Raw genomic sequence first — 24,838 nt, 5'->3', positions numbered from 1 at the left:
TTCAGTAGTTCCAAGGACTGATTTGTAACTGAGAACAAACTGCTTGTTGTAGAAAACTGGTCACTTAAAGTTATGAAATGATTGTCACAGGAAGCTGATTTCACCCACTGACCCCATCATCACCACAGCCCCCCTGGAACTTTACACGTGCACACACACAAAATAAACTTTTTAAAGTTCAGTAATATGATCATACAGACATAAAAAAAGTGTGAATTACTACAATGAGATACACTTCTACCCACTAGGATAAGTATAATAAAAAAGATAGATAATAACAAGTGTTGGCAAGAATGTGGAAAAATGGGGACATTGCTGGGAGGAATGTAAACTAGTACAGCTACTGTGGAAAACTGTTTGGCTGCTGCTCAAAAAGTTAAACATAGAGTTACCATGTGACCCAGCAATTACACTCCTAGCTATACAGAGAAATGAAAATCTATGTCCATATAAGAGTTTGTAATGAATGCTCATAGCAGTATTATTTCTAGTGGCCCATACGTGGACACACCCCAAATGGAATAGAATATTATTCAGTCATAAAAGAACGAGGTACTGATGTATGCTACAATACAGATGAACCTCCAGAACATTATGCTAGGTGAAAGAAGCCAGTCACAAAAAGATCACATATTGTTTGATTCCCCAGATACAAGCTGTCCAGAATAGGCAAATCCTAAGAAACAGAAAGTGGATGAGTGATTGCCAGAGCCTGGTGAGAGTGGTGAATGGGGAGTGACTGCTAAAGGGTATGGGGTTTCTTTGTGGGGTAATGAAAATGTTCTGGAATTAGTGGTAACGGCTGCAAAACTCCACAAATATACTAAAAACCATTTAGCTGTATACTTTTTAAAAAAGTGAATTTTACTGTATGTAATTATATCTCAATAAAAAATTAAAAACATGGATTAAGAAGCACTGGGTTAAATTTTAAGACATAATCCTCTTTTCTACCTTCATAGTTTACAAAAGTTATTTACTTTGAAGGACTGAAGGAGACATTTACCAAATATTTTTTCAAATAACTGGAGTTATTTTTTCAAATAAAAAAATTAATAGCTACTCTGGATGGAAACATTGCTAACATGTATCTCTCTGCCTCTTACTTACAAAGACCCTACAATGTGGACCTTGCCAGCACAGAGCTGAAAAATTGGAAGGTGGACTAGGTCACAGGTAAGAGTCCTCTCAAACTAGATAGCCATCTAAATTCTCTTAAAATGATCTAGGGAGAGTATACACCTTTACATTGTATACACTGTTATATACATTAATCTTCTAGATACCCCAAATGTCCGCTCTCCATTCAGCCCAGCATCTTTCAACAGGGATCCCTGACAGCCCTCCTCCCATCCCTATCCTGAGTCGCCAAGCCCTACATAGCAGTGTGGACTGTAGCTTCCTCGACGTTATTATTGTAGAACATTGACCTGATTGTCAATCTTGAGCTCTGCCAGGGTTTCATTATCTCTTAAAGCATCAATCAGTGCCAGAATCCCAACTCCTGTGATAAAGTTGGACTCCACATTTAAGCTCTTCAAAGTTTTGTTCACTTTCAGCATTTCTGCAAAAGCCTAGAAATTAAAGAAAATATTAAGAGATTAAAATTTGATACAGTACCTACTACATATTGTACATGTCATAAACAAATATATTAATTAACATAACTGCCTTAATGTTTGTCATCAGTTGTTTCAGTTTGACACAGTAGCCCATAGCTCTCACAGGTACAGTTGTCCCTCAGTACTCATTGGGGATTCGTTCCAGGACCACCTGCAGATACCAAAATCTTCAGATGCTCAACTGCCTTATATAAAATGGCATAGTATTTGCATACAACCTGCACACATCCTCCTGTATACTTTTCATTATCTCTAGGTCACTTAATATACCTAATACAATGCCTACACATCACTTCATTTTTGTGGATTCAACACAGTACCTGGCATACAGCAACTTCAGATTTTGCTTTTAGAAATTCATAGAATTTTTTTTTCCAAATATTTTTTATCTGAAGTTGGTTGAACCCATGGATGACTATATCTACTTTTCTTTTTCTTTTTTTTTTTTTTTTTTGAGACAGGGTCTTGCCCTGTCACCCAGGCTGGAGTGCAGTGGCATGATCACAGCTCACTGCAACCTCTGCCTCCTGGGCTCAACTGATCCTCCCACCTCTGCCTCCTGAGTAGCTGAGACTACAGTTGTGCACCACCATGCCTGGCTAATTTTTGTATTTTTTGTAGAGATGGGGTTTCACCATGTTGCCCAGGCTGGTCTCAAACTCCTGGGCTCAAGCAGTCTACCCACCTCGACTTCCCAAAGTGCTGGGATTACAGTTGTGAGCTACTCCACCTGGCCTGTACCTATTTTTCATATGCACCCTGTCATAATCTTTAGATTTTTTGGTCACATGTAATTCCCTGTTGGTGACATTCTCTACTCCTCATTCCCTACTTCATGCTTCTTTCTTCTGTCTCTCTCACTCTATCAGTTTCTGTGTCAGACCAACTTCATCAATGTCCCTGGAACATCTTTTCTTATTTGGGTCTTGCTGTAGCTGGACCATGTGAAGCCAAAATGAGGGTAAATTATGTACTAATTTCCAAGGCAGGGGCCAAAAGAAGTGGTCAAGGCAGAAGGCCAGAAAAGAACACAGATAACCAGAACCAGAAGAGCACAAAGGCCATTGAGAAGAAGGGGCTAATGAAATACTAAATTCCTCAAGTAATGGTATGTCTTCAATCTGCTTCTGTTTCATTTCTCATAGGATATGGCACAGTGTTAGACATTTGACTCAGTGCTTAATAAACACCATATTGATTAATTAACAGAAGCCTACAAGTGAAAAAAGAAAGAGGAGGAAGACTGGGAAGGAAAGAGAAAGAGACAGAGAGGCAGGAAGAGAGAAGAAGGGAAGGAAGGAGAGGAAGGAAAGAGAAAGAAAAAAGAAGAATGATCATGAGTTCATATAAAACAGCCCTGTAGGGGGATCAAAAGCAAGCTTAAACTACAGAAAATATGGGTAAGACCAAGCTTAAAGTTAAAGGAAAGGCAATAGGGGGTAGAGATACTACAGAAAACTGTGGCTGATATCTACACACTTGTCCTTTCTATTAGCAATAACTAGCTATGTGACCTGGAACAAATCCCTTATCCATACATTTATTCAAATATTACTGATGGCCTATTATTTGATTAGCCCTGTTCTAGAGATTCAGAAATAAAACATATTGGTCCCTGCCTGGCAGAATGTTCCTTCTAGCTGGGGAGGGACGCAGATAATAAAAGTAAGCAAAGTGCAATGTTAGAGGGTAAAAAGAAAAAAGGCACAATAGGGTAGAGGGGGAGTACTGGGGGTGGAAGTGGGGTTGGTATTTTATATGGCATAGTCAGGAAAAGCCTCACCTAGAAGGTGACTTTTGAGCAAAGAGTCAAAGTGATAAGGCGAAGTTATGTGGATTATTTTAGGAAGAAAGTTCAAGGCAGAAGGAACAAAGGTACAGGCTCTGATTTGGGAGTCCACATGGCATGTTGAAGAAGGCTGTATGGCTAGAGTAGAATGAAAGAAAGGGCAAGTAAAGGAGATGAGGTTGACTTATGTGAAGCCTTATAAGGCCACTGAAAGATTTTGATTTTTACTATTAATGAGATGGGAAGCTGCTACAGGGTTCTCTGAATAGGAATGAGATAATTTAAGTTTTAAAGAATCACTCTTGGTGCTATGTAAAGAATTGACTTTGGGGTAGGTAAAATAGATGAAGGTAACTCAATTAGGAGGCTGTTGCAATAATCCAGGTGGGAAAAGATGGTGGCTTGGGTCAAGGTGGTAGTTGTGAAAATGGTGAGAAGTGGTTGGATTCTGAAATATTTTGAAGATAGGCTAAAAGTATGTTTAAGGTTGCAAGAAATGGATGTCAAGAATTATTCCATTATAATTTTTTTTTTTTTTTTGCTGAGCAATGAAAGATTGAAATTGCATTTAGTAAGATAGAAAAGAGCAGAGAAAAGCAGGCACAGGATGGAAGTCAGGAGTTTGGTTAAGGACTTACATGTAAGATGTAAATTAGACATCCAAGTAAAGCTGCTGAGGAGGTAGCTGAACATGAACACAGAGTTCAGGAGAGAGATACAAACTGTAGATAATCACACTGGGAGGCATCAGCAAGTATATGGAGATAATATATATATTTCTGAGATTACCCAGGAAGTCAATATAGACTGAGAAAAGAAGGACCAAATTCTGGGCCATTCCAATATTTAGAAGTTGAAGAGATTGGAGAAACCAGTACAGGGCTCTGAGAAGGACCGTCCACTGAGGTAAGGGGAGTCCCCAACGGAGTGAGTGATATTCTCAAAGCCAAGTGAAACAGAAGGTTTATACCATGATCAAGTGGGATTTATCTCAGGAATGAAAGGTTGGTTCAACATATAAAAGTCAATCACACCATACTGACAGAATAAAGGACAAAAACCATATGATCATCTCAAGAGACACAGCAAAAGCATTTAACAAAAATCCACCACTAAGGATCCATAAATGGAATCCTCTGAAGATGTTAAAATAATGTGGTAGATCCCTATGTATTGATACAACAAAACTTTAAAGATAAAACGCAGAGTGAAAAATCAAGTTGCGGAACAGCATACACTACATAATTCCATTTATGTTTTAAAACATTCATAGGAAGGAAGGGGAAGCTGGGAGGGGGAAAAATTCATAGGAAGGAAATACAGGAAAAAATAAACAGAAAAAGGTGGTAAGTAATATACTGCCTAATAGTGAGCTAAAAGATTAACTATAAAAAAGGGGTAAATCTCATTCATAAAAATCACCACTGTAACACACCCTGGTTGTGTCATAATTCTGATATTCTCAAGTAGCTTACTTACAGTAGCAACAGGGTCATTGCTCCGGGTGGCTGCAAGACTGAAACATTTCACATGTGTGTTGGTTTCCAAAGCCTTTGCAAAATCTTTTAGGGTTGGAATTGGGATATTCTTGAAAGACAATAATATAAAACATTATTACATTTCAATTTTCATTATATTTAGTTTCCATTAATCAATTTTTTTTTTTGCTTTAAAATGTATTCAGAAGTTATACAAACTCATAAGAATTAGTCTACAAATGAAAACAAACAATGCAGCTTCCTCCACATTTATCTGACTTATCTATGATGGAGCATTTGCATAAACTACTGACTCAGAGCAGAGCACATATCACCATTTCTCTAGCACTTAGATTAAAAAAAATTCTCACCTTTCATTATTCTTTTTATGTATGTATTTATTTATTTATTTTGAGAGGGAGTTTCACTCTTGTTGCCCAGGCTGGAGTGCAATGGCACAATCTCAGCTCACTGATACCTCCATCTCCCGGGTTTAAGCAGTTCTCCTACCTCAGCCTCCCAAGTAGCTGAGATTACAGGCATGCACCACCAGGTCCGGCTAATTTTGTATTTTTAGTAGAGATGGGGTTTCATCGTGCTGGTCATGCTGGTCCCGAACTCCTGACCTCAGGTGATCCACCCTCCTTGGCCTCCCAATGTGCTGGGATTACAGGAGTGAGTCACCACTCCGGTCCTTCATTATTCTTTTTATATGAAAATAAAAGTGGATTTACTTTTCTACAAGGAGAGAGATGAAGGAGCCCATCTCTGATGGAGTATGATTCCTGAGGCAGACAGACTGTTCTCAGTCACTTAGTTTAAGCTACAAATTACTAAGAGAGATTAACCCTACACTACTTGAAGGAGAGAAAATAAAGTATTGAAGATGCTGGTTTCTCTCAGTAGTATCTGAGACTTCAATTCCCCTTAGCCTGGTTATTTTCAGATCATTACTGTTTATTTAGAGAAAGGGATACACAGGGACCAAATTAAAAAAAATAAAAATGGGCTAGGTGCAGTGGCTCACACCTATAATCCCAGCACTTTGGGAGGCCAAGGTGGGCGAATCACTTGAGGTCAGGAGTTCAAAACCAGCCTGGCCAACATGGTGAAACCCCATCTCCACTAAAAATACAAAAATTAGCCAGGTGTGATGGTGGGTGCCTGTAATCCCAGGTATTCAGGAGGCTGAGACACAAGAATCGCTTGAACGTGGGGTGAGGCAGAGGTTGCAGTGAGCCAAGATTGCAGCCTGGGCAACAGAGCGAGACTCTGTCTCAAACAAACAAACAAACAAAAAAGTGAGTAATCAACTATGAATATAAGCTTTCTCTGAGGTTTTCCTTCCTCCACTCACAGGAAGGATTACTCCCTAGAGGAGCACAGAGGCTTTCTTCCCTAGGCTCGTGATTTCCAGATGCTCTCCTCCCCTTGTTCCCCAGTTCAAAAAAATCAAGTTTTAAAATGAGGAATTTATAATGAAGCTATTACACAATGGCTAATTATCTAGATAATTTGAGTTTACTCTTTGGTGATTAATTACCCCTATGCCCTCCTAATTTCTTCTTTCCTTATTCCAGGGAAGAGTTGCATTGTTTAAAACTCAAAATAAGATCCCAGAAAGCTTATTCCTAGGTGATTACTCAAGAGAATGTAAAGCATGTTCACACAAAAACCTGTGTGTGAAAGTATACAGTGGCTGTATTAATAACCATCCCAAACTGGAAGGAACCCATATGTCTACCAACTGATGAACAGATAAACAAACTGCAGCGTATCTGACACACTCACCAGGAATGAATCTCAAATGCATTATGCTAAGAAGTCAGACCCAAAAGGCTACATACTATAGGATTCCATTTATATGACATTCTGGAGAAGGCAAAATGATAGGGAAAGAAAATAAGTCAGTGGTTATCTGGGGCTAGAGCTGAGGGGCAGAGAATGACTACATAGGGATATGAGATAACTTTTGCAGTGACAGATATATTCTACATCTTGAGTATAATGGTGATTGTACAAAATTGTATGCACCTGTCAAAATTCATAGACCTGTACACTAAAAGGGAGAATTTTACCATATTTAAATTTTACCTCAAAAAAAAAAAAAACAGGTTTTATTTTATTTTTTGAGATGGGGCGGTGGCAGGTCTCACTATGTTGTCCAGGCTGGTCTCAAACTTCTGGGTTAAAGCCATCCTCCAGCCTCAGTCTCCCGAATAGCTGTGATTACAGGCATGCACCACCATACCTAGCTAAGGAACCAAATTTTACAAAAGCAAGACCCAAGAGGCTAAATGTTCTTAGAAGCGGGCAGTATTTAGAAAACCCGAGAGATTTATTCTGACAGTTTGTAGGGTTTACATTTTTAGATGATAAATTCCTCAAAAAGCAAGTACGAAAATACTATACCATAATACTTCAATATCTAAAATATGAAGAAACCTATGTTAGCATACTGGTAAGAGCAAAAACTTTACCTTAAAGTAGAAAGAATTAGACTATTTTATCAACTGCCCAGCTCTCATCCTAGGTTCAGCTGACTCAAAGCAATACAAAACCACTCTGACTAGCATACTTACCTTTATATTATTCAAATTAACTTCAACAAGATAAGCATCATTTTCTTTAATTCTCTTCAAACTCTCTTCTACGTTGGTTGGATTTGGTGGCTCATCGAATACTGGAAGAATCTTTTCACCTTTGACCACATCTGCAGTGATAAATGAAAAGAGCAGGAGTTGATACTTTTTTTTTTTTTGAGAAGGAGTCTCGCACTTTCACCCAGGCTGGAGTGCAGTGGCGCCATCTCGGCTCACTGCAAGCTCCGCCTTCCAGGTTCACGCTATTCTGTCTCAGCCTCCCGAGTAGCTGGGACTACAGGTGCCCACTACCACGCCCTGCTAATTTTTTTTTGAGACGGAGTCTGGCTCTGTCGCCCAGGCTGGAGTGCAGTGGCGCCATCTCGGCTCACTGCAAGCTCCACCTTCTGGGTTCAGGCCATTCTCCTGCCTCAGCCTGCCCAGTAGCTGGGACTACAGGGGCCCGCCACCACACCCCGCTAATTTTTTGTATTTTTAGTAGAGATGGGGTTTCACATTGTTAGCCAGGATGGTCTCGATTTCCTGACATCGTGATCCGCCCACCTCGGCCTCCCAAAGTGCTAGGATTACAGGCGTGAGCCACCGCACCTGGCCCCGCATAATTTTTTGTATTTTTAGTAGACACGGGGTTTCACCATGTTAGCCAGCATGGATGGTCTCAATCTCCTGACCTCCTGATCTGCCCGCCTCAGCCTCCCAAAGTGCTGGGATTACAGGCCTGAGCCACCACACCCAGCCTGGAGTTGATACTATTACGGTGGATGCAGATATTCACTTGGTAACATCTCTTACTTTCTCTCTCTCTCTCATACACACATATTTATTCAAGGGGACAGATTTAAAAGTTCTAGCCCCACATTTCCGAAAAGATCCTTTATGTGTTGACACATTTATTTATTTAATTTTTTTTTTTTTTTTTTTTTGAGATGGAGTCTCACTCTGTAGCCCAGGCTGAAGTGCAGTGGCGTGATCTTGGCTCACTGCAACCTCCTCCTCCCACGTTCAAGTGACTCTCCTGCCTCAGCCTCCCGAGTACCTGGGACTACAGGTGTGTGCCACTATGCCTGGCTAATTTTTGTATTTTTAGTAGAGATGGGTTTCATCGTGTTGGCCACGTTGGTCTCGAACTTCTGGCCTCAAGTGATCTGCCTGCCTCAGCCTCCCAAAGTGCTGGGATTACAGGCATGAGCCACTGCGCCTGGCCTTGACACACATTTAAGGCATCCAAATAAAATTTTACTGAATATAAATACCAAACATATTCAATATTTAATTTATTTGCCATGTATCAGTCTTCAAAAATGAATATTTATTGTCTTAGTATATTACAAGATATTTTTATCACTCAAATATATTTGATAGCACAAGTTGATGATGCCATTTGTTTTTAGCAATATTTAAGATAAAGTACTAGTATGATAAAATCTAGCATCTCATCATTTCTCTGAGATTTGACTGATAATTGGCATAAAGGCAGTAAGAATCACAGACTTAAAGAAATACAGCCTAAATGAGAATAATAAGGTGATGGGAGGGCACATTACCTCTTCCTCCCATGGGGAGTACTCTGCAGTGGGAAAGTGGGGAGAACTTTCTGCGAGAAAGAAGGAATAGGAAGGAGGGTAGGAATAAGGAGCAGAGAGGGAGAGGAGGTAAAGGTACACAGAAGAGCTACTGAGACAGAGGCTCCAAAATTTACTGCCCTCTCTCACTCTCACTCCCTAATCTTTACCTCAGCTACTCACACGACAGGAATATGATGCTTCAGATGTGAACAACAGAGGCCCTGAAGTCCTTGAGCCCTTTCAAGAGATCACTGTGCTCTGCTGCATGTGTGTGGGGGTCCATGAACAACTATAACAGGTAAACTTTTATGGATACATTTTCTGGGGAAAGCATTACTTTTTTGTGGTCATTCAAGTCAAAGACCACAAAAGGCTCACAAACTAGTGAATGACCACAAAAGAGTAAGAGCAATTGACATGGAAAGACTGACTGGGTTCAAAATGGACTACTATCTGGCTTTTTTCCTTCCTGCCTTCCTCTAGATTTTAGGAGCAAAACTCATCTTGAGACAGGGTGCACTGATTATCCAATAAATTCCATTAAGGGTATCTTGTTACTTTCAAATGTCACACACACACAGCATCTTGAGATCAACTTAGATGAAGGTTTGAAAATTACTTTCCTGAGGTAAGGTGAAAAATCTGAATATATTTAGTCTGGAGAAGCACATATTAAAAGAAGTTATGCTAGCTGTTTTCAGATTTATCCTGTAGAAGCTGAGAAGAGACAAATTTAGTGCTGTTCTGAAAGGCTGGGTTAGAACAAGTATAGATTGCCAAGAAGCAGAACTTGGTTCAAGACAAGGAAAAGCTTCCTAATGGAGCTCTGCTCAACAACAGAGAGTCGGCTCCCTCTCACTTAAGTTCAGCAAGGTAGTCTTCAAGACAGCTAGGGAAGAACTTCCTCATTGAATGGAAAATTGAATAGTTCTAATTTTATAAAACCAGAGGATGTGTGGAATGGGGAAAGAAATCTCGAGAGCCTTGCACCTTAATGAAATAATGAATCCAGTCAATGGGATGCAGGAATTATTAAGCAAAAGGTTCATGGGAAACTTAAAAAGGATGGGTCAGGCTGCCTACATTTGAATCCTGTGATCAATCTCATTCCCCCAAATAGGAAGGATTAGATTTGATAAGCTAAGTTCTTAATATGATTCAATCACCACCCATGAAGCATTCTTGCCAAAAGGGACCTGCACCTGCACCTCATCAAGCCACTAGAACTAAAAGTTTACAGAAACACAGGTGATAGAAAAACATAAAATGATACCATAAGGTTGAAATCAGCCAAATCCAGAATGTGGAAAATTCTATGAAAAATAACCCAGTTTCTTAAAAAATAAATGGCATGAAAAAAAAGAAAAAAAAAAGGAAAGAGGTTGGGGAGAACTGTTAAGAAATTAAGGGAGACTAAAAAGACAAACAACCAAATGCAGCATGTAACCTTTTTTGAGTCAATCATGAAATGACATTTTGGAGAGAATAGAGGAAATCTGGACACACACTGGATATTACGTGATATGAAGAAAATACTATACATTTTAAACTTTGATGATGGCATCATGATTACATTAAAAGAAAAGCCTTTATTTGTGAGACACACATACGGAAATATTTATAGGTGATGTAATACAAATGAACAGGGTTTGCTTTAAAATACTTCAGGAAAAAAAGTAGAAGGGCTAGGGAGGGAGACAGAAGATGAATAAAACAAGGCTGGCAAATGTTAAAAAACAGCTGAAGCTGGGTAATGAATATATTATTCTCTCTTCTTTTATGTATGTTTGAACATTTCTACAATAAAAACTGAAAAATGAGAAGGGGGATGGTCAAATTGCAAAACATTGTAAAAAGGAATGTTATACACATGTCTGAATGAGGTAGATGTATATACATATTGACTAGAAAACATGGTCCACTGCTAAGTAATACACTATATAACACAGGTTAAAATCCTTACCACTGACTTTGTGTAAAATATTGTGTAAAATATTGAGGTTACTTAATTATTTTAAAATCTCAGCTTTCTCACATGCAAATTAAAGATAATAATATCTATTTCATAGAACTGTTTTGAGGGCTGAGAGTATTCCACATCCAAGAGCTGTGCACGCAACATGGCCCACAGTAAGCATTCAAAAACATTTAGTTGGCCAGGCACAGTGGCTCACGCCTGTAATCCCAGCACTTTGGGAGGCTGAGGTGGGCAGATCGCCTGAGGTCAGGAGTTTGAGACCAGCCTGAGGTCAGGAGTTTGAGACCAGCCTGGCCAACATGGCAAAACCCCGTCTCTACTAAAAATACAAAAAAAAAAAAAAAAAAAAATTAGCCAGACATGGTGGCGTGCACCTGTAATCTCAGATACTCAGGTGGCTGAGGCAAGAGACGTGCTTGAACCTGAGAGGCGGAGGTTGCAGTGAGCCACGATGGTGCCACTGTACTGCAGCCTGGGTGACAGAGGGAGACTAAGTTTCCCCCCCCAAAAAAAAAAAAAAAAAGAAAAAAAATTAGCTAATAGAATTATTACTGAAAAATTAAGTTGCAATAAATATTTACAGTATAATCTCCCCTTTTTTTGGTAAAAAACAAGAGACTACGTATAACATGTATACATTAGTACAAACACTGAAAAGTCTGGTAGGGTATATACAAAATTGTTTTAACAGGGTGCTGTTTGGGTAAGCAGAGGGCATGACAGCTGCAGAGAGAGACACTTTTACTTCTTCCCATAAATACTTATGTATTGTTTAAATGTGCTACAAAAGCATGTATCACCTGGCTAATTTAAGAACACCCTATACATGAATTTTTTATTTGTTTTTTGAGATAGGGTCTTGCTCTATTGCCCAGGCTCGAGTGCAGTAGTGTGATCACGGCTCACTGAAGCCTCAATCTCCTGGGCTCAAGCCATCCTCCCCTCAGTCTCCCAAGTAGCTGAGACTACAGACATGTGCCCCCATGCCCAGCTAATTTTTAAAATTTTGTAGAGATGGAGGTCTACATTTCCAAAGCTGGTCTTGAACTCTTGGACTCAAGCAATCCTCCTGCCTCAGCCTCAGAAAATGAAATTACAGGCATGACCCACCACACCTGGCCGCTATAAATGAATTTCTGAAAAGCTTTGCTTTAGGCTATATAATACTTCACATCAGACTGAAAGGTTTAGGGATTGAATAGTTTTGTGGTATCTCCTGAATCTGATTTTATAATGTAATTTCTTTGTAAGTATTGTTATCTATTTCTTGAAAATTAGTAGTAGTGATAATAAAATGTCAACAAAACCAAGTTTGACTAGCTTTTTACTGTTTAGTTATTATTTAGTGAGGTAGAGTGGTTCTTATTACATTTGCTGACCCATTAAACACAAAATATTTAATACTCTATTTTCAATGGCTTTCTTGGTTAATACCACCAAATTGAAATGTCAGGTTTCAAGTACATATATATAACACATAGTATGTGAATACTTAAGCTGACACAAGGTGAAAACAAAATATATTTAATAAAGGATTAGAATTCACAAAGCATTTTAAGTACTCACCTGAAAAATGTTCTTGGTCAACACCATTACTACTTCCCATTATATTACAGAACTGTGTATTCGTTATCAAATTGTGCATCCCAAGAATTGCTATATAGAAAAATAAAGTTTTTATTGTTTTAAACATGAAGAGTTTTACAATTAAAAATTTCTATCATTTTAATATTCTCTGGACCTTTTCCTATAAATTACAGATCACACACACACAGAAGAACAAAATGATTAAAAATCACCTACAATCTCATTCTCATCAATAGTCTTATTATTTTTCCCCACATTTCTAAATTTACATTTCCCCGCATTTCCAAAATCAGAGTTGGAGGCAGTCTAATCCTGAATGTAAATCTATGCTTAGCTCCATCTGGTGGCTAAGAGAGAAAATGGAAAGGATCTATTTTTGCCGTTCATTAATTTCACAAGGTTTCTAGGAACATCATGTGACAAAAAGCAGATTTTCAACTTAACCTTCACATTTTAATGTATGTTAATCTCATGTCATTAATTTGCATTTGGACTCCAGTTAAGAGTAAAATACTAAAGTATTAGGTTCTTGTATGTAAGAATATGAGCACCCTTCAAATATGACAGGAGGAAATATAAATTTGGTTTTAGCTTTTGATGCCCTTGTGTACAAATAAGGCAGAAGTCAGAGGATGTCCCTGGCTCATTCCACTCTGATGAATGTACTATTTACAGATCTATCAGTCCTCAGTCCCTCAACGCAAAGACTCCTGCTCTGGCTGTGGTATCTCACCTTGACTTGTCCCTTTCCAAGGTTCTTCCCAAAGGACCATCAGTGCTACATTCAAACTTAAGAGTTCTTGGGGTTATCTGGTATGAAGAACTCCCCATGCATCACACTTTTCTTTTTTTGAGACGGAGTCTCGCTCTGTCGCCCAAACTGGAGTGCAGTGGCTGGATCTCAGCTCACTGCAAGCTCCGCCTTTCGGGTTTACGCCATTCTCCTGCCTCAGCCTCCGGAGTAGCTGGGACTGCAGGCGCCTGCCACCTCGCCCGGCTAGTTTTTTGTACTTTTTAGTAGAGACAGGGTTTCACCGGGTTAGCCAGGATGGTCTCGATCTCTTGACCTTGTGATCCGCCCGTCTCGGCCTCCCAAAGTGCTGGGATTACAGGCTTGAGCCACTGCGCCTGGCGCATCACACTTTTCTATCTAGGAAAGTAGGTCGTACATGGATATGGAGGGGAAGATACTGGTCTAGATAAGAAATTGGGAATAATGAAAATAATAGGGAGGTTTGGAGTGTTTCATATACACTTCAGAAAAGTTGGGAAGGTGGTGAGTATAGCTCAGGACTGACTGTTTCAATCTACTTTCTAGTTACTCATCTCTCAGTCTTCTGATAAAGCAGGTCAGCAGTTGACCCTGAAGACTCTTTTTCGGTGTTCAGATGGGACAGCTTCTAGCTGAGCGCCAGCTGATGAAAGATTTTTAGAAAGACTTTCAAATATGACAACATGGGAAAAGGTGTCGAATAACACAATACATTCTCTTAACATAAACATTTCACTATTGAGAGTATTTAGAGAAATGAAACTCTTTATGTCAGCTTTATCGTGTAAAATGTAAAGCCAAATATGTGATTAATGATTCAACAGTACTTGCTAGGCAAAGCAAACATCTGTATAATGTATATAGGTATGTGCTGGTATTTCCCACTCCACCCCACGTTTATTCACAAATTAACTTGTTTTAGGTGATACCTGCAAGGTCACATAATTCTGTATCAGAAGCACTTGTCAAAGCTTCTTCTAATTCTGGATCAAGAGACACTTTTTCTTCTGTAAAAGTCTGTACAGGTTTTTGTTTGGGGATAAATATTTTCCCTGTAAAATAAAGCACTTTGTTAATTCCACTATTACTGCTATTAACTCATTACCATTTTATCCTTGTAACCAAAGTATGTATAATTGAACCTGAAGGAAAAGATTAACATCAACAGTAATTTTATCTCTGACATAGATTTTTAAGTTTCCAGTGTAATATTTTGGCTGTAAAAGTTGGAAAGAAAAGGTCAACTGAGAAATTTTTCATCTGTGGAAATAAAAATGGGCTCTTTTTAGAGTAATTGTGAGTTGCTTTACAAATAATCAATAAATAAATGAAGGAATACACAAAAAAAACTATAAAACTTTAAAGAGATTGAAAAAAAAACCCCCCAAAAAAACAGATTCCAATTTCCTTTTTTTGAGATGGAGTCTCACTCTGTCACCCAGGCTGGAGTGTAGTAGTGTGATCTTGGCTCACTGCAACCTCTGCCTCCTGGGTTCAAGTCATTCTCCTGCCTCAGTCTCCTAAGTAGCTGGGACTACAGGCGTGCACCACCACACCCGGCTAATTTTTGTATTTTTAGTAGAGACGGGGTTCTGCCATGTTGGCCAGGCTGGTCTTGAACTCCTGACCTGAGGTGATCCACCCGCCTTGGCCTCCCAAAGTGCTAGGATTACAGGTGTGAGCCACCGCGCCTGGCCCCAATTTCTTATTATTAAGCAACAAACTGTTACTGTCACATGGGGGATGGCAGAGACAATTATGATTCTAGAAATTCAAATTCTGATTGCAAATAAATTTCTACGTCCTGAGTGGCACTCTGAAATTTTTAGTCACTATTCCTCTAAGCCTCAATGTACACGAACAAGAAACTAGTTACTCTAGAAACCTAAAGACTTTATCATATGAAAATCATGTTTATGACCATACGTTCTATGCAAGATTGAAAATACGAAGGGAATGGAAAAATGCTAATAATTATAACTGCAGCACTAGCAGACCAAACAAGATGTACTCACACAACTTGGGTTACTAAGCTTGCATAGAACAGAATAACCAATTAAAGTTGGTTTAAACTGGTGCTTCAAAAGCTCTGATGTTCATGTTAGTCACCAGGGGATCTTACTAAAGTATAGATGCTGATGCAGCAGGTCTGAGTAGGGCCTGAGATTCTGCATTTCTAACCAGACTTCCAGATGATGCTGATCCACAGACCACTCTTAAAGCAACAAGGGTTCAAACAACATGAAGTTTTATTATCTCACTTAATAAGCCCACAGGAAGGTGGTTCTATGGATGGTTTAGTAGCTCACTGTTGACATCAAGGATCCAGGTTCCTTTGTTTTCCTCTTTGGCTATTCTCAGCGTGGAGGCCTTTGTTCTTAGGCCTTCACAGTCTCAAGATGACCTTTGTAGCACCAAGTATTATGTCCCCACACAATAAAGCCAAAACAGGAAGGAGTTCTTTTTCAATTGCCAACTTTTTTTAAGGCTAGTCAAGTGAAGCAGTGGGAGCAGAAATGGAACAAATAAATCTGTAACTGGTTGTGATCAATTAGCTGTAACCACCACTGCACTTGGACCACCCTCAACTGCCAACTTTTACAAGAAATCCTGCGCTGCAGATTTTTCCTCTGGTCTATGCCCCAGCTGCAAGGGTGGCTAGGAAAGCAAGCATCTGTGAATGGTTGTTAAATGGGCAACTATGGTGTCTGTCCCAAACTGAAACCAAATAAAGTACTTTTATATTCCCTCAATTCCCTGAACATTTCACTATAGCTGCACTTAGACATTGTGCACATGTGTTTGTCTTTTGCATGCTTTTCAAGGGGATGCTGTATGTTCTGTTCATCCCTGTATCCTTGCCTAGAACACAACAGGCAATCCAATTTGCTGGATAAACAATTTGGTGATCACCTTCAGTCCAATGGCCCCATTTTATAAAGTATAATTTAAATACATGGGCTCAAAGTCACACAGCAGAGCTAATACTAGAACTCAGGTTGTCAAACTCTTAAGGCCAGGGCTTCAGTGCTTTTTCCAATTAACTGGCAGCTTACAAACTTGATTTTTTTAGCAACAGACTCTTCCCCCGCAAACAAATGCCCACCTATATGGTGGTATGTATAACTGATATTAGTACCAAATTTTGGAATTCTGGTGACTGGATAATCTTTTATTATTGGTTCACAGGTAAAGAGAAATCCAAATCATTATGTCCTGATAATGCCATACTTTTCATAGTGGTTCAGATTACAACTAAAGTGACATACATTTCAGGGGGGCATAATTTTAATTGCCACTTCAGGCTAATTACATTTTCCTTAGCTCAATCTACCAGTATTTTCAACTGTATATGGCAGTAGTTCTAAATGTTATATGCACAGTGGCTTCACTGTGAGAGCTTTAAAAAATTCTCATGTCCAAGCCCCACTCCAGAGATGCTGGTTTAGTTAATCTTGTATGCTGCATGGGCAGCTGAATTTTTTAAAGCTCTCCAGGGATTTTGATGCATAGCAGCCAAGGTTGAGAGCAACTGGATTATGGTATTCACTGACTAAACAAAACTACTCAAGCTACTTGCCACAAAAAATGATCAGTATGTGAGGTAATATGTATGTCAAATTTAACTTAGCTATTCCACAATGTGTACATGTAAAAAAAAGTTATACACCATAAACAACACAATTTTTACTTGCTAATTTAAAAAAAAACTACACAAGCTATCAAATAGCTGCCCATGTCTTATTTGAGGGACTGATGGAATCTAAAGCACTATAAAAATCTAAGATGCTTATTTTTTATAATCCTTATACACATTCCTTAAGAGGCATTATTCGTATCTAATTTCCCCCATACATAAATTTTTGCTAATGCTTACAAATACAAAATGAATCTCGGCAGAAAAATCGGTAAGGCAAAACAAAACTCCCAACGACCTAGAAAAATTTTTCTGTCATACAGAATTTTGCTCAATTTCATAGAGTTCTGACATAGCTTGGCACCTCTTCTGGCACTCCCCTTTGGCACTTTGGGAGGTCAAGGTGGGTGGATCACCTCAGGTCAGGAGTTCAAGACCAGCCTGGCCAACATGGCAAAACCCCGTCTCTACTAAAAATACAAAAATTAGCCTGGTGTGGTGGTGCACGCCTGTAGTCCCAGCTACTCAGGAGACTGAGGCAGGAGAATGACTTGAACCCAGGAGGCAGAGGTTGCAGTGAGCCGAGATCACGCCATGACACTCCAGCCTGGGTGACAGAGTAAGACTCCATCTCAAAAAAAGGAAATTGGATTCTGTTTTTTGTTTTTTCAATCTCTTTACATAATTTTTCTGTATGTAGAGATTTTTGCTATAGAGGGATTTAGCTTTTACAATATTGTTTTTTAAAATACAAAAAGTAATTAATATTTTCTTCTAGGTTAGTTGAACACTAATACATTGTAATAAGTTATCTTTTAATGCATATATACGAAGTTTAGTTATAGAAAAGTAGAAGTAAAGAAATTAATTTTGTAAGAAAGGATAAACTAGGAAGGACCTAAGTTAGTATTATGAATACAAAACCTTAGGGGCTCTCAGCAAATTAATTTACAGATTTATACAATCTCTTTCAAAATCTCAGTTGGTTTTTTTTTATAGAAAGTAACAAACTGATCCTAAAATTCATATGGAAACCCAGAATAGCCAAGAACACAGTTGTAAGACTTAAACTTCCCAATGTCAAAATTTAATGCAAAGCTACTATAATCGAAACAGTGTTGGTGCACTAGGAAAGACATTTAGATCAACAGAATATAACCAAAAATCCAGAAATAAACCCTTATACTTATGGTTGATTTTCTACAGGAATACCAAAACAATTCAATGGAGAAAGAACAGTGTCTCAACAAATGGTACTAAGACAACTGCACAGTCACATGCAGTTTTTTGTTTTTGGTTTTTTTCTTTTGAGACAGCCTCTCATTTGGTCACCCAGGTTGGAGCGCAGTGGTGCAATCTCAGTCCAATGTAACCTCCGCCTCCTGGATTCGAGCAATTCTCATACCTCAGCCTCCCAAGTAGCTGGGACTACTAGCAGACAGTGTTTTGCCATGTTGGTCAGGCAGGTCTTAAACTCCTGACCTCAAATGATCCACCTGCCTTGGTCTCCCAAAGTGCTGAGATTACAGATGTGAGTCACCACTCTTAGCCCTCATATGCAAAGTTGAATCCTTACCTCACACCATACTCAAAATAGATTATAAACCTAAATGAGCCGGACATGGTGGCTCACGCCTATAATCCCAGCACTTTGGGAGGCAGAGGCGGGCAGATCACCTGAGGTTAGGAGATCGAGTCCAGCGTGGCCAACAAGGTGACACCCCGCCTCTACTAAAAATACAAAAACTAGCCAGGTGTGGTAGCACACGCCTGTAATCCCAGCTACTCGGGAGGCTGAGGCAGGAGAATCGCCTGAACTTGGGAGGTGGAGGTTGCAGTGAGCCGAGATCGCGCCATTCTACTCCAGCCTGGGCGACAGAGCAAGACTCCGACTCAAAATAAATAAGTAAAATAAAAACAAAAACCTAAATGTAAGGGCTAAACTATAAAACTCTTAAGAAAAAACATAAGATTATATCTCCCTGGGAGGCCGAGGCAGGCGGATCACCTAAGGTCAGGAGTTGAAGACCAGACTGACCAACATGGAGAAACTCCATCTCTACTAGAAATACAAAAGAATTAGCTGGGCATGGTGGTGTGTGCCTGTAATCCTAGCTACTCGGGAGGCTGAGGCAGGAGAATCGCTTGAACCTGGGGAGCAGAGGTTGCGGTGAGCAAAGATGGTGTCACTGCACTCCAGCCTGGGCAACAAGAGCGAAACTCTGTTTCAAAAAAAAAAAAAAAATTATATCTCCATGACCTTGAGTTAGGCAATGGTTTTTAGATATGACACTCAAAGTATAAGTAACAAAAGAAACATAGATAAATTGTACTACATCAAAATTAAAAACTTTTATGGGGCAAATTATACCACCAAGAAAGTGAAAAGACAATCTGCTGAATAGGAGAAACATTTTTTGAACCATCTATCTGGCAAGAAATTTTTATCCAGAATATATAAGGAACGCTTCCCAATCAACAATAAAAGGACAACCCAGTTGAAAAGTAAGCGAGGATTTGAAGAGACATTTTTACAAAGAATATGTACAGCTGGGCATGGTGGTGCACATTTGTAATCTCAGCTACTTGGTCGGTTGAGGTAGGAGGGTTGTTTGAGCCCAGAAGTTCGAGTCCAGCCTAGGATGCATAGCAAGACCCCATTTCCAAAAAGCAAACAAGACCCCATTTCCAAAAAGCAAACAAATATACAGTAGTCTAACAGTACATGAAAAAAATACTCAGTATCATTAGTTATTAGGGAAATGCAAATCAAAACCACAATGTGATATTACTTCACACCCACTAAGATGGCTATAATAAAACAGACAACAAGTGTTGAAGCATGTGGAGAAATTTCAGCCCTGGTACATTACTGGTGAGAAGGTAAAATACTGCAGCCACTTTGGAAAACAGTTTGGCAGCTTCTCAATTTGTTAAAAAATAGTTACCTTATGATCCAACAATTCTATTCCTAGGCACATATCCAAGAAAAATAAAATCATATGTCTATACAACAACTTGTATAAAAATATTCCTAGCAGCATATTCACAATAGCTAAAAAGTGGCAACAACCTGTATATCCATTAACTGAGAAACAGATAAACAAAATGTGGTATCCATACAATAAAATAATACTCAGCCATAAAAAAGAATGAAGTATTGACACACACTGTAACAAGATGAAACTCCAAAACCTTATGCTAAGTGGAAGAAGCCACAAATACATATTGTATGATTTTGTTTATAGCTGGGCGCAGTGGCTCACGCCTGTAATCCCAGCACTTTGGGAGGCAGAGGCAGGCAGATCACGAGGTCAGGAGATCGAGACCATGCTGGTTAACATGGTGAAAACCTGTCCCTACTAAAAATACGGGCGCCTGTAGTCCCAGCTACTCGGGAGGCTGAGGCAGGAGAATGGCGTGACCTCGGGAGGTGGAGTTGCAGTGAGTTGAGATCGCGCCACTGCACTCCAGCCTGGGCGACAGAGCGAGACTCTGTCTCAAAAAAATAAATAAATAAAAATAAACTGATTAGATCAGATTTAAAAACTCTCGGATAAGTATGAAACGATACATTCCCCACCCCCAAGTTAAACAAAACAAAAATAAGGCTGACCCTTGGTCGCTAAGAGTGTTAAAACAGTTTAGTATTGTTTCTGCAACTACAAAACAGCAGCTAAGGAAATGAAAGACATTGAGATAAGAATTCATATAATAGTAATTTAAATGTATGGCATTTATCCAAACCCATGTTTGTGCCAAGAAAAAAAAAAAAAAAAGAAATATCCTGTGCCAAGATCCTTGTTATTGTCACAAAATCAGTGAGAAATACTGTGATCCATGTTAGCAATTCCATTGCCAGGACCTTTCTTTACTAGTCCTCATCTCTTTTGCAGGATAGCAAGTTACAGCTGCAACAAATGTTAAGAATTATCTTAGTCATAGCTCCCACCCTTGTTGAGTATATAAAAAATATAGTAACAAGAAACAGAGATGGCTCTTGGTTACTTCATTCCTACAGAGTTGAAAGGCCCTAGCTAACTTTACTGTTTGTTTATAAACTGCCTTGTTCCAGAAAAGATTGAAGGACCCTATGCCACTATAATCTCCAAGAGGCTTTGCGATACATTGTTTGACAAGCAGCACACAAACCTCAAACCAATCAAACTAAAGGATTAGGGGACAGAGCCTAGAAAGACGTTTTTGTTTTGATACAGTGACACACACCACACCTGCTTGATGCTGCAATATAATATGGTCACCAATAAATGCTTAGTCAACAAATGTTTAGTGAGTGAGTTTGTGTATACTAGACAATGAACTAGAAAAACACCATAAGGAAAACAAAACAAGAGATCCTTCACTTTGGGGAGCTAATATTCTAAAAGGGAAAGAGAATAGCAACTGAATCCTAATCTGGAGGATCTTATGTAAAGAGGGGGTAATAAGGACAGAATTTACCCACATGCCTGAAACAACTAAAATGGACAAAATATATGAAACAAGTTTTATACACACACACAAACACACACACATACACACACATATTTTTAAAGAGATGGGTCTTGTTATGTCGGCCAGGTTGGTCTTGAACTCTTTGGCCTCAAGCAATCCTCCTGCCTCAGTCTCCCAAAGGGCTAGGATTACAGGCATGAGGCACCATACCTGGCCAGAAACAACAGTTTTCAAGACACTGGCCATCAGGCAACAAAGGACAGTGATCCCTATGAAACGGGGAAAAAAGAGATGAGCCCTATGATTACCTAGCTTATTGCCTGGAGAAAGGTTCCAGGCTGCAGATCAGGGAGCAGAAATTCAGGAAGAGCCTGGTGAACTCTGAGCTGAGGAGACACAGCTGAGGTCCAGAAAAACCAAGGCAGCCAGTGTTTGAAGGATAGGGAAACAGAGAGGAGGGAGCTGCACACAGAAGGAGCCCAGGAGTTGTGCAGAGGGTTGCACTGAGTGTTCAGCAGAGCACCAATTGGTACGTGTAAGTGAGGAGCTACCTTGAGCCAAGGGAAAAAAAAAAACAACATCTGAAAGCTTAGAGGTAATAATGCCCATGTTCATGCAGAGCTGGGAATAGAACCTGTTCCTACCAGCCAGACTGGAAAAACTGACAATTCACAAGGCTCATAATTGGGTAGGGAACTCAGAAGGGTCTTGCCTCAGTATTGGGGAAATAATTAGCCCTAGACTGAACACTGCTCTAGTCTCACCCAACAAATCTTAAAAGCGAGACTCTAAGGAATCAAACTGTTTCCAAGTAACTTAATTGCATTCCAGAATGAAACTCAAGAATATTTAGAGGGATATCAATACATCCAGCACCGGAAAGTTAATATGTTTGATACCCAACAAACAATTACAAACATGCAAAGAAACAGGAAAATCTGATCCAGAAGGAGAAGAAAAAAAATCGGTCTATCAAAATTGACTTAATGATAGATGATAAAATTGGCAAGTTAAGGACATTAAAAGTTACTATAATTACATCACACATGTTCAAAAAGTGAAGTAGAGGCATGAAAGATTTTTTTTTTTTTTGGAGACAGAGTCTCACTCTTTTGCCCAGGGTGGAGTGCAGTGGCATGAGCATGGATCACTGCAGCACTAAACTCCTGGGCTCAAGCCATCCTCCCACCTCAGCCTCCAGAGTAACTGGAACTACAGGCACACACCACCACATCCAGCTAATTTATTTTCATTTTTAGAAGAGACAAGGTTTCACTGTGTTGCCCAAGCTGGTCTGGAATTCCTGACCTCAAGTGATCCTCCTGCAGTGCTGGAATTACAGGTGTGAGCCATCATGCCTGGCCGGAAGATTTTTTTTTTTTTTAAAGTGCTGGGTGCAGTGTCTCACACCTGTAATCCCAGCTACTCAGGAGGCTGAGGTGGGTGGGAGGATTGTGTGAGGCCAAGGATTATTTGAGAACAATATAGCAAGACCCGCCTCTAAAACGAATTTCAAAAATTAGCCAGGTATGGTAGTACACGCCTGTAGTCCCAACTACTTAGGAGGGTGAGACAGGAGGACTGCTTGAACCCAAGAGCGTGAGGCTGCAGTGAGCTGTGATCACGCCACTGCACTCCAGGCTGGAGTACAAACAACAACAACAACAATAACAACAACAAAGAACAGATAGGACAAATAGAAAAGATATACCATGCCACACCTAATCAATAGAAAGAAAGATAGGCTCTATTAACATCAGGCAAAGTAGGTTTTCTAGCAAAGAATATTACTAGAGACAAAGGTCATTTCATAATAACAAAAAGGACAATTCATCAAGGGGACATAACAATCCTAAAAACAAGTAGCAACAAAGCCTCATAGTACAAGATTCTGAAACAATCAAAAGCAGTACTTTAGGCCGGGCATGGTGGCTCAAATACGTAATCCCAGCACTTTGGGAGGCTGAGGTGGACAGATCACGAGGTCAGGAGACCGAGACCATCCTGGCTAACATGGTGAAACCTTGTCTCTCCTAAAAATAGAAAAAAAATTAGCCGGGCGTGGTGGTGAGCGCCTGTAGTCCTAGCTACTCAGGAGGCTGAGGCATGTTGTGAGAATGTTGTGAACCTGGGAGGTGGAGCTTGCAGTGAGCCAAGACCGTGCCACTGCACTCCAGCCTGGGCAAGACTCTGCCTCAAAATAAATAAATAAATAAATAAATAAATAAATAAATAAAAGCAGTACTTTATGGTATGTAAATCATATGGAGAAATACTGGAGGAAAGGAACTATCCAGAGTGGGTGTAGTTATCCAGGAAAGGTTCCCCATAAAACCGGGTGTTAACATGAGTAACAAGCCATCCATGTGGCTAACTCCTTACCCTAAAGGAGTTAACAGTGAATCATTCAAATGACATTGCATGACCAGCCTGAAAAGGAGATGCCAGCATCTGCATGACTAATGTAAATAGCCCATTTCAAATATCAGCTTCAGTGCCTGGGAAGACCACTTTTCAGACGTCTACAAGGGACGTTTAGGATTCATAAAATATGATTACAAAAATAAGAGCCAGTTTTTATCTTTGGACTTAGCGGAAACCAATTGCCCAGTGGTGGTTATGTAATCCTGTAGATGTAGGCAGGTTTGTAACCATGATCTTTCTGGTTTACTGAGGGATCAGGTCTGTCTTTCTTCCAAAGAAATCACATATTCAGAAAGGTGAGAAAGAGTAGGTTTTCTGGAAAGCTAACATAACTGTGAATAAATAACTTGAACAGTATATGGGAAGTCCTTAGTTTAAGGCAACTGGGTGAAATTTACCTTTAGAAAAGCAGGGAGGGGCATGTGGAATTCTTGGGAAAGAACACAAGGGCGTTCCATTCTCAGGACAGGAAAAGAGAAAACCACCACCAAAAAGCATAAATGGCTGTACCCCAAGGCCCAGCAGGAAGAAAAGGAGTGTGGTGCAAGGAAGGGAGGAGACCATACCGGGTGAGTCAGCAGCTCAAAGAGAATCAGAATGCACATCTCTGTATGGGATATAAGGTGCAGCCATGGCTCTGGTCCGTCCGTGAAGTATCACAGGGGAAAGAAAAATCTTAGTCTAGGTAAGGGCGGAGCATGATACCAGCAACAGAGAGGAGGAGTCCCCAGCAAAACAAAACAAAATGACAGGTAGTAAAAAATACTGAAGACTGGGACACAGTATTTCTCCAAGTGATAAATTCATGGCAAGGTTCTATGCCTCATCTATCTTTGAGACAGAATACACATGCTACGTAAAAATATCATGGGAACTAATAATCAGCACTGAGAATTTTCACCATTCTCTGAACGAGAACGAGCTGGAT

At 39.7% G+C, this 24,838-nt stretch overlaps 1 protein-coding gene across 2 annotated transcripts in view; it reads right to left on the bottom strand.

The window, feature by feature from the left end:
• Positions 1 to 24,838, bottom strand: part of TMOD3 (tropomodulin 3) — a 78,673-nt gene that overhangs the window by 7,134 nt on the left and 46,701 nt on the right. For both annotated transcript variants that reach the window (XM_010361398.2, XM_030930957.1), the window contains 5 exons: positions 14,324 to 14,446; positions 12,602 to 12,691; positions 7,472 to 7,602; positions 4,891 to 4,998; positions 1,431 to 1,574 (listed from right to left, as the gene is read on the bottom strand). In XM_010361398.2, coding sequence (XP_010359700.1) covers positions 1,431 to 1,574; positions 4,891 to 4,998; positions 7,472 to 7,602; positions 12,602 to 12,691; positions 14,324 to 14,446 — 596 coding nt within the window. The remainder of the gene's footprint in view (positions 1 to 1,430; positions 1,575 to 4,890; positions 4,999 to 7,471; positions 7,603 to 12,601; positions 12,692 to 14,323; positions 14,447 to 24,838) is intronic.

This window comes from Rhinopithecus roxellana, chromosome 5 (genome assembly GCF_007565055.1).
Source record: "Rhinopithecus roxellana isolate Shanxi Qingling chromosome 5, ASM756505v1, whole genome shotgun sequence".
NCBI lineage: Eukaryota > Metazoa > Chordata > Mammalia > Primates > Cercopithecidae > Rhinopithecus > Rhinopithecus roxellana.
This window is presented reverse-complemented; position numbering and strand designations above follow the sequence as displayed.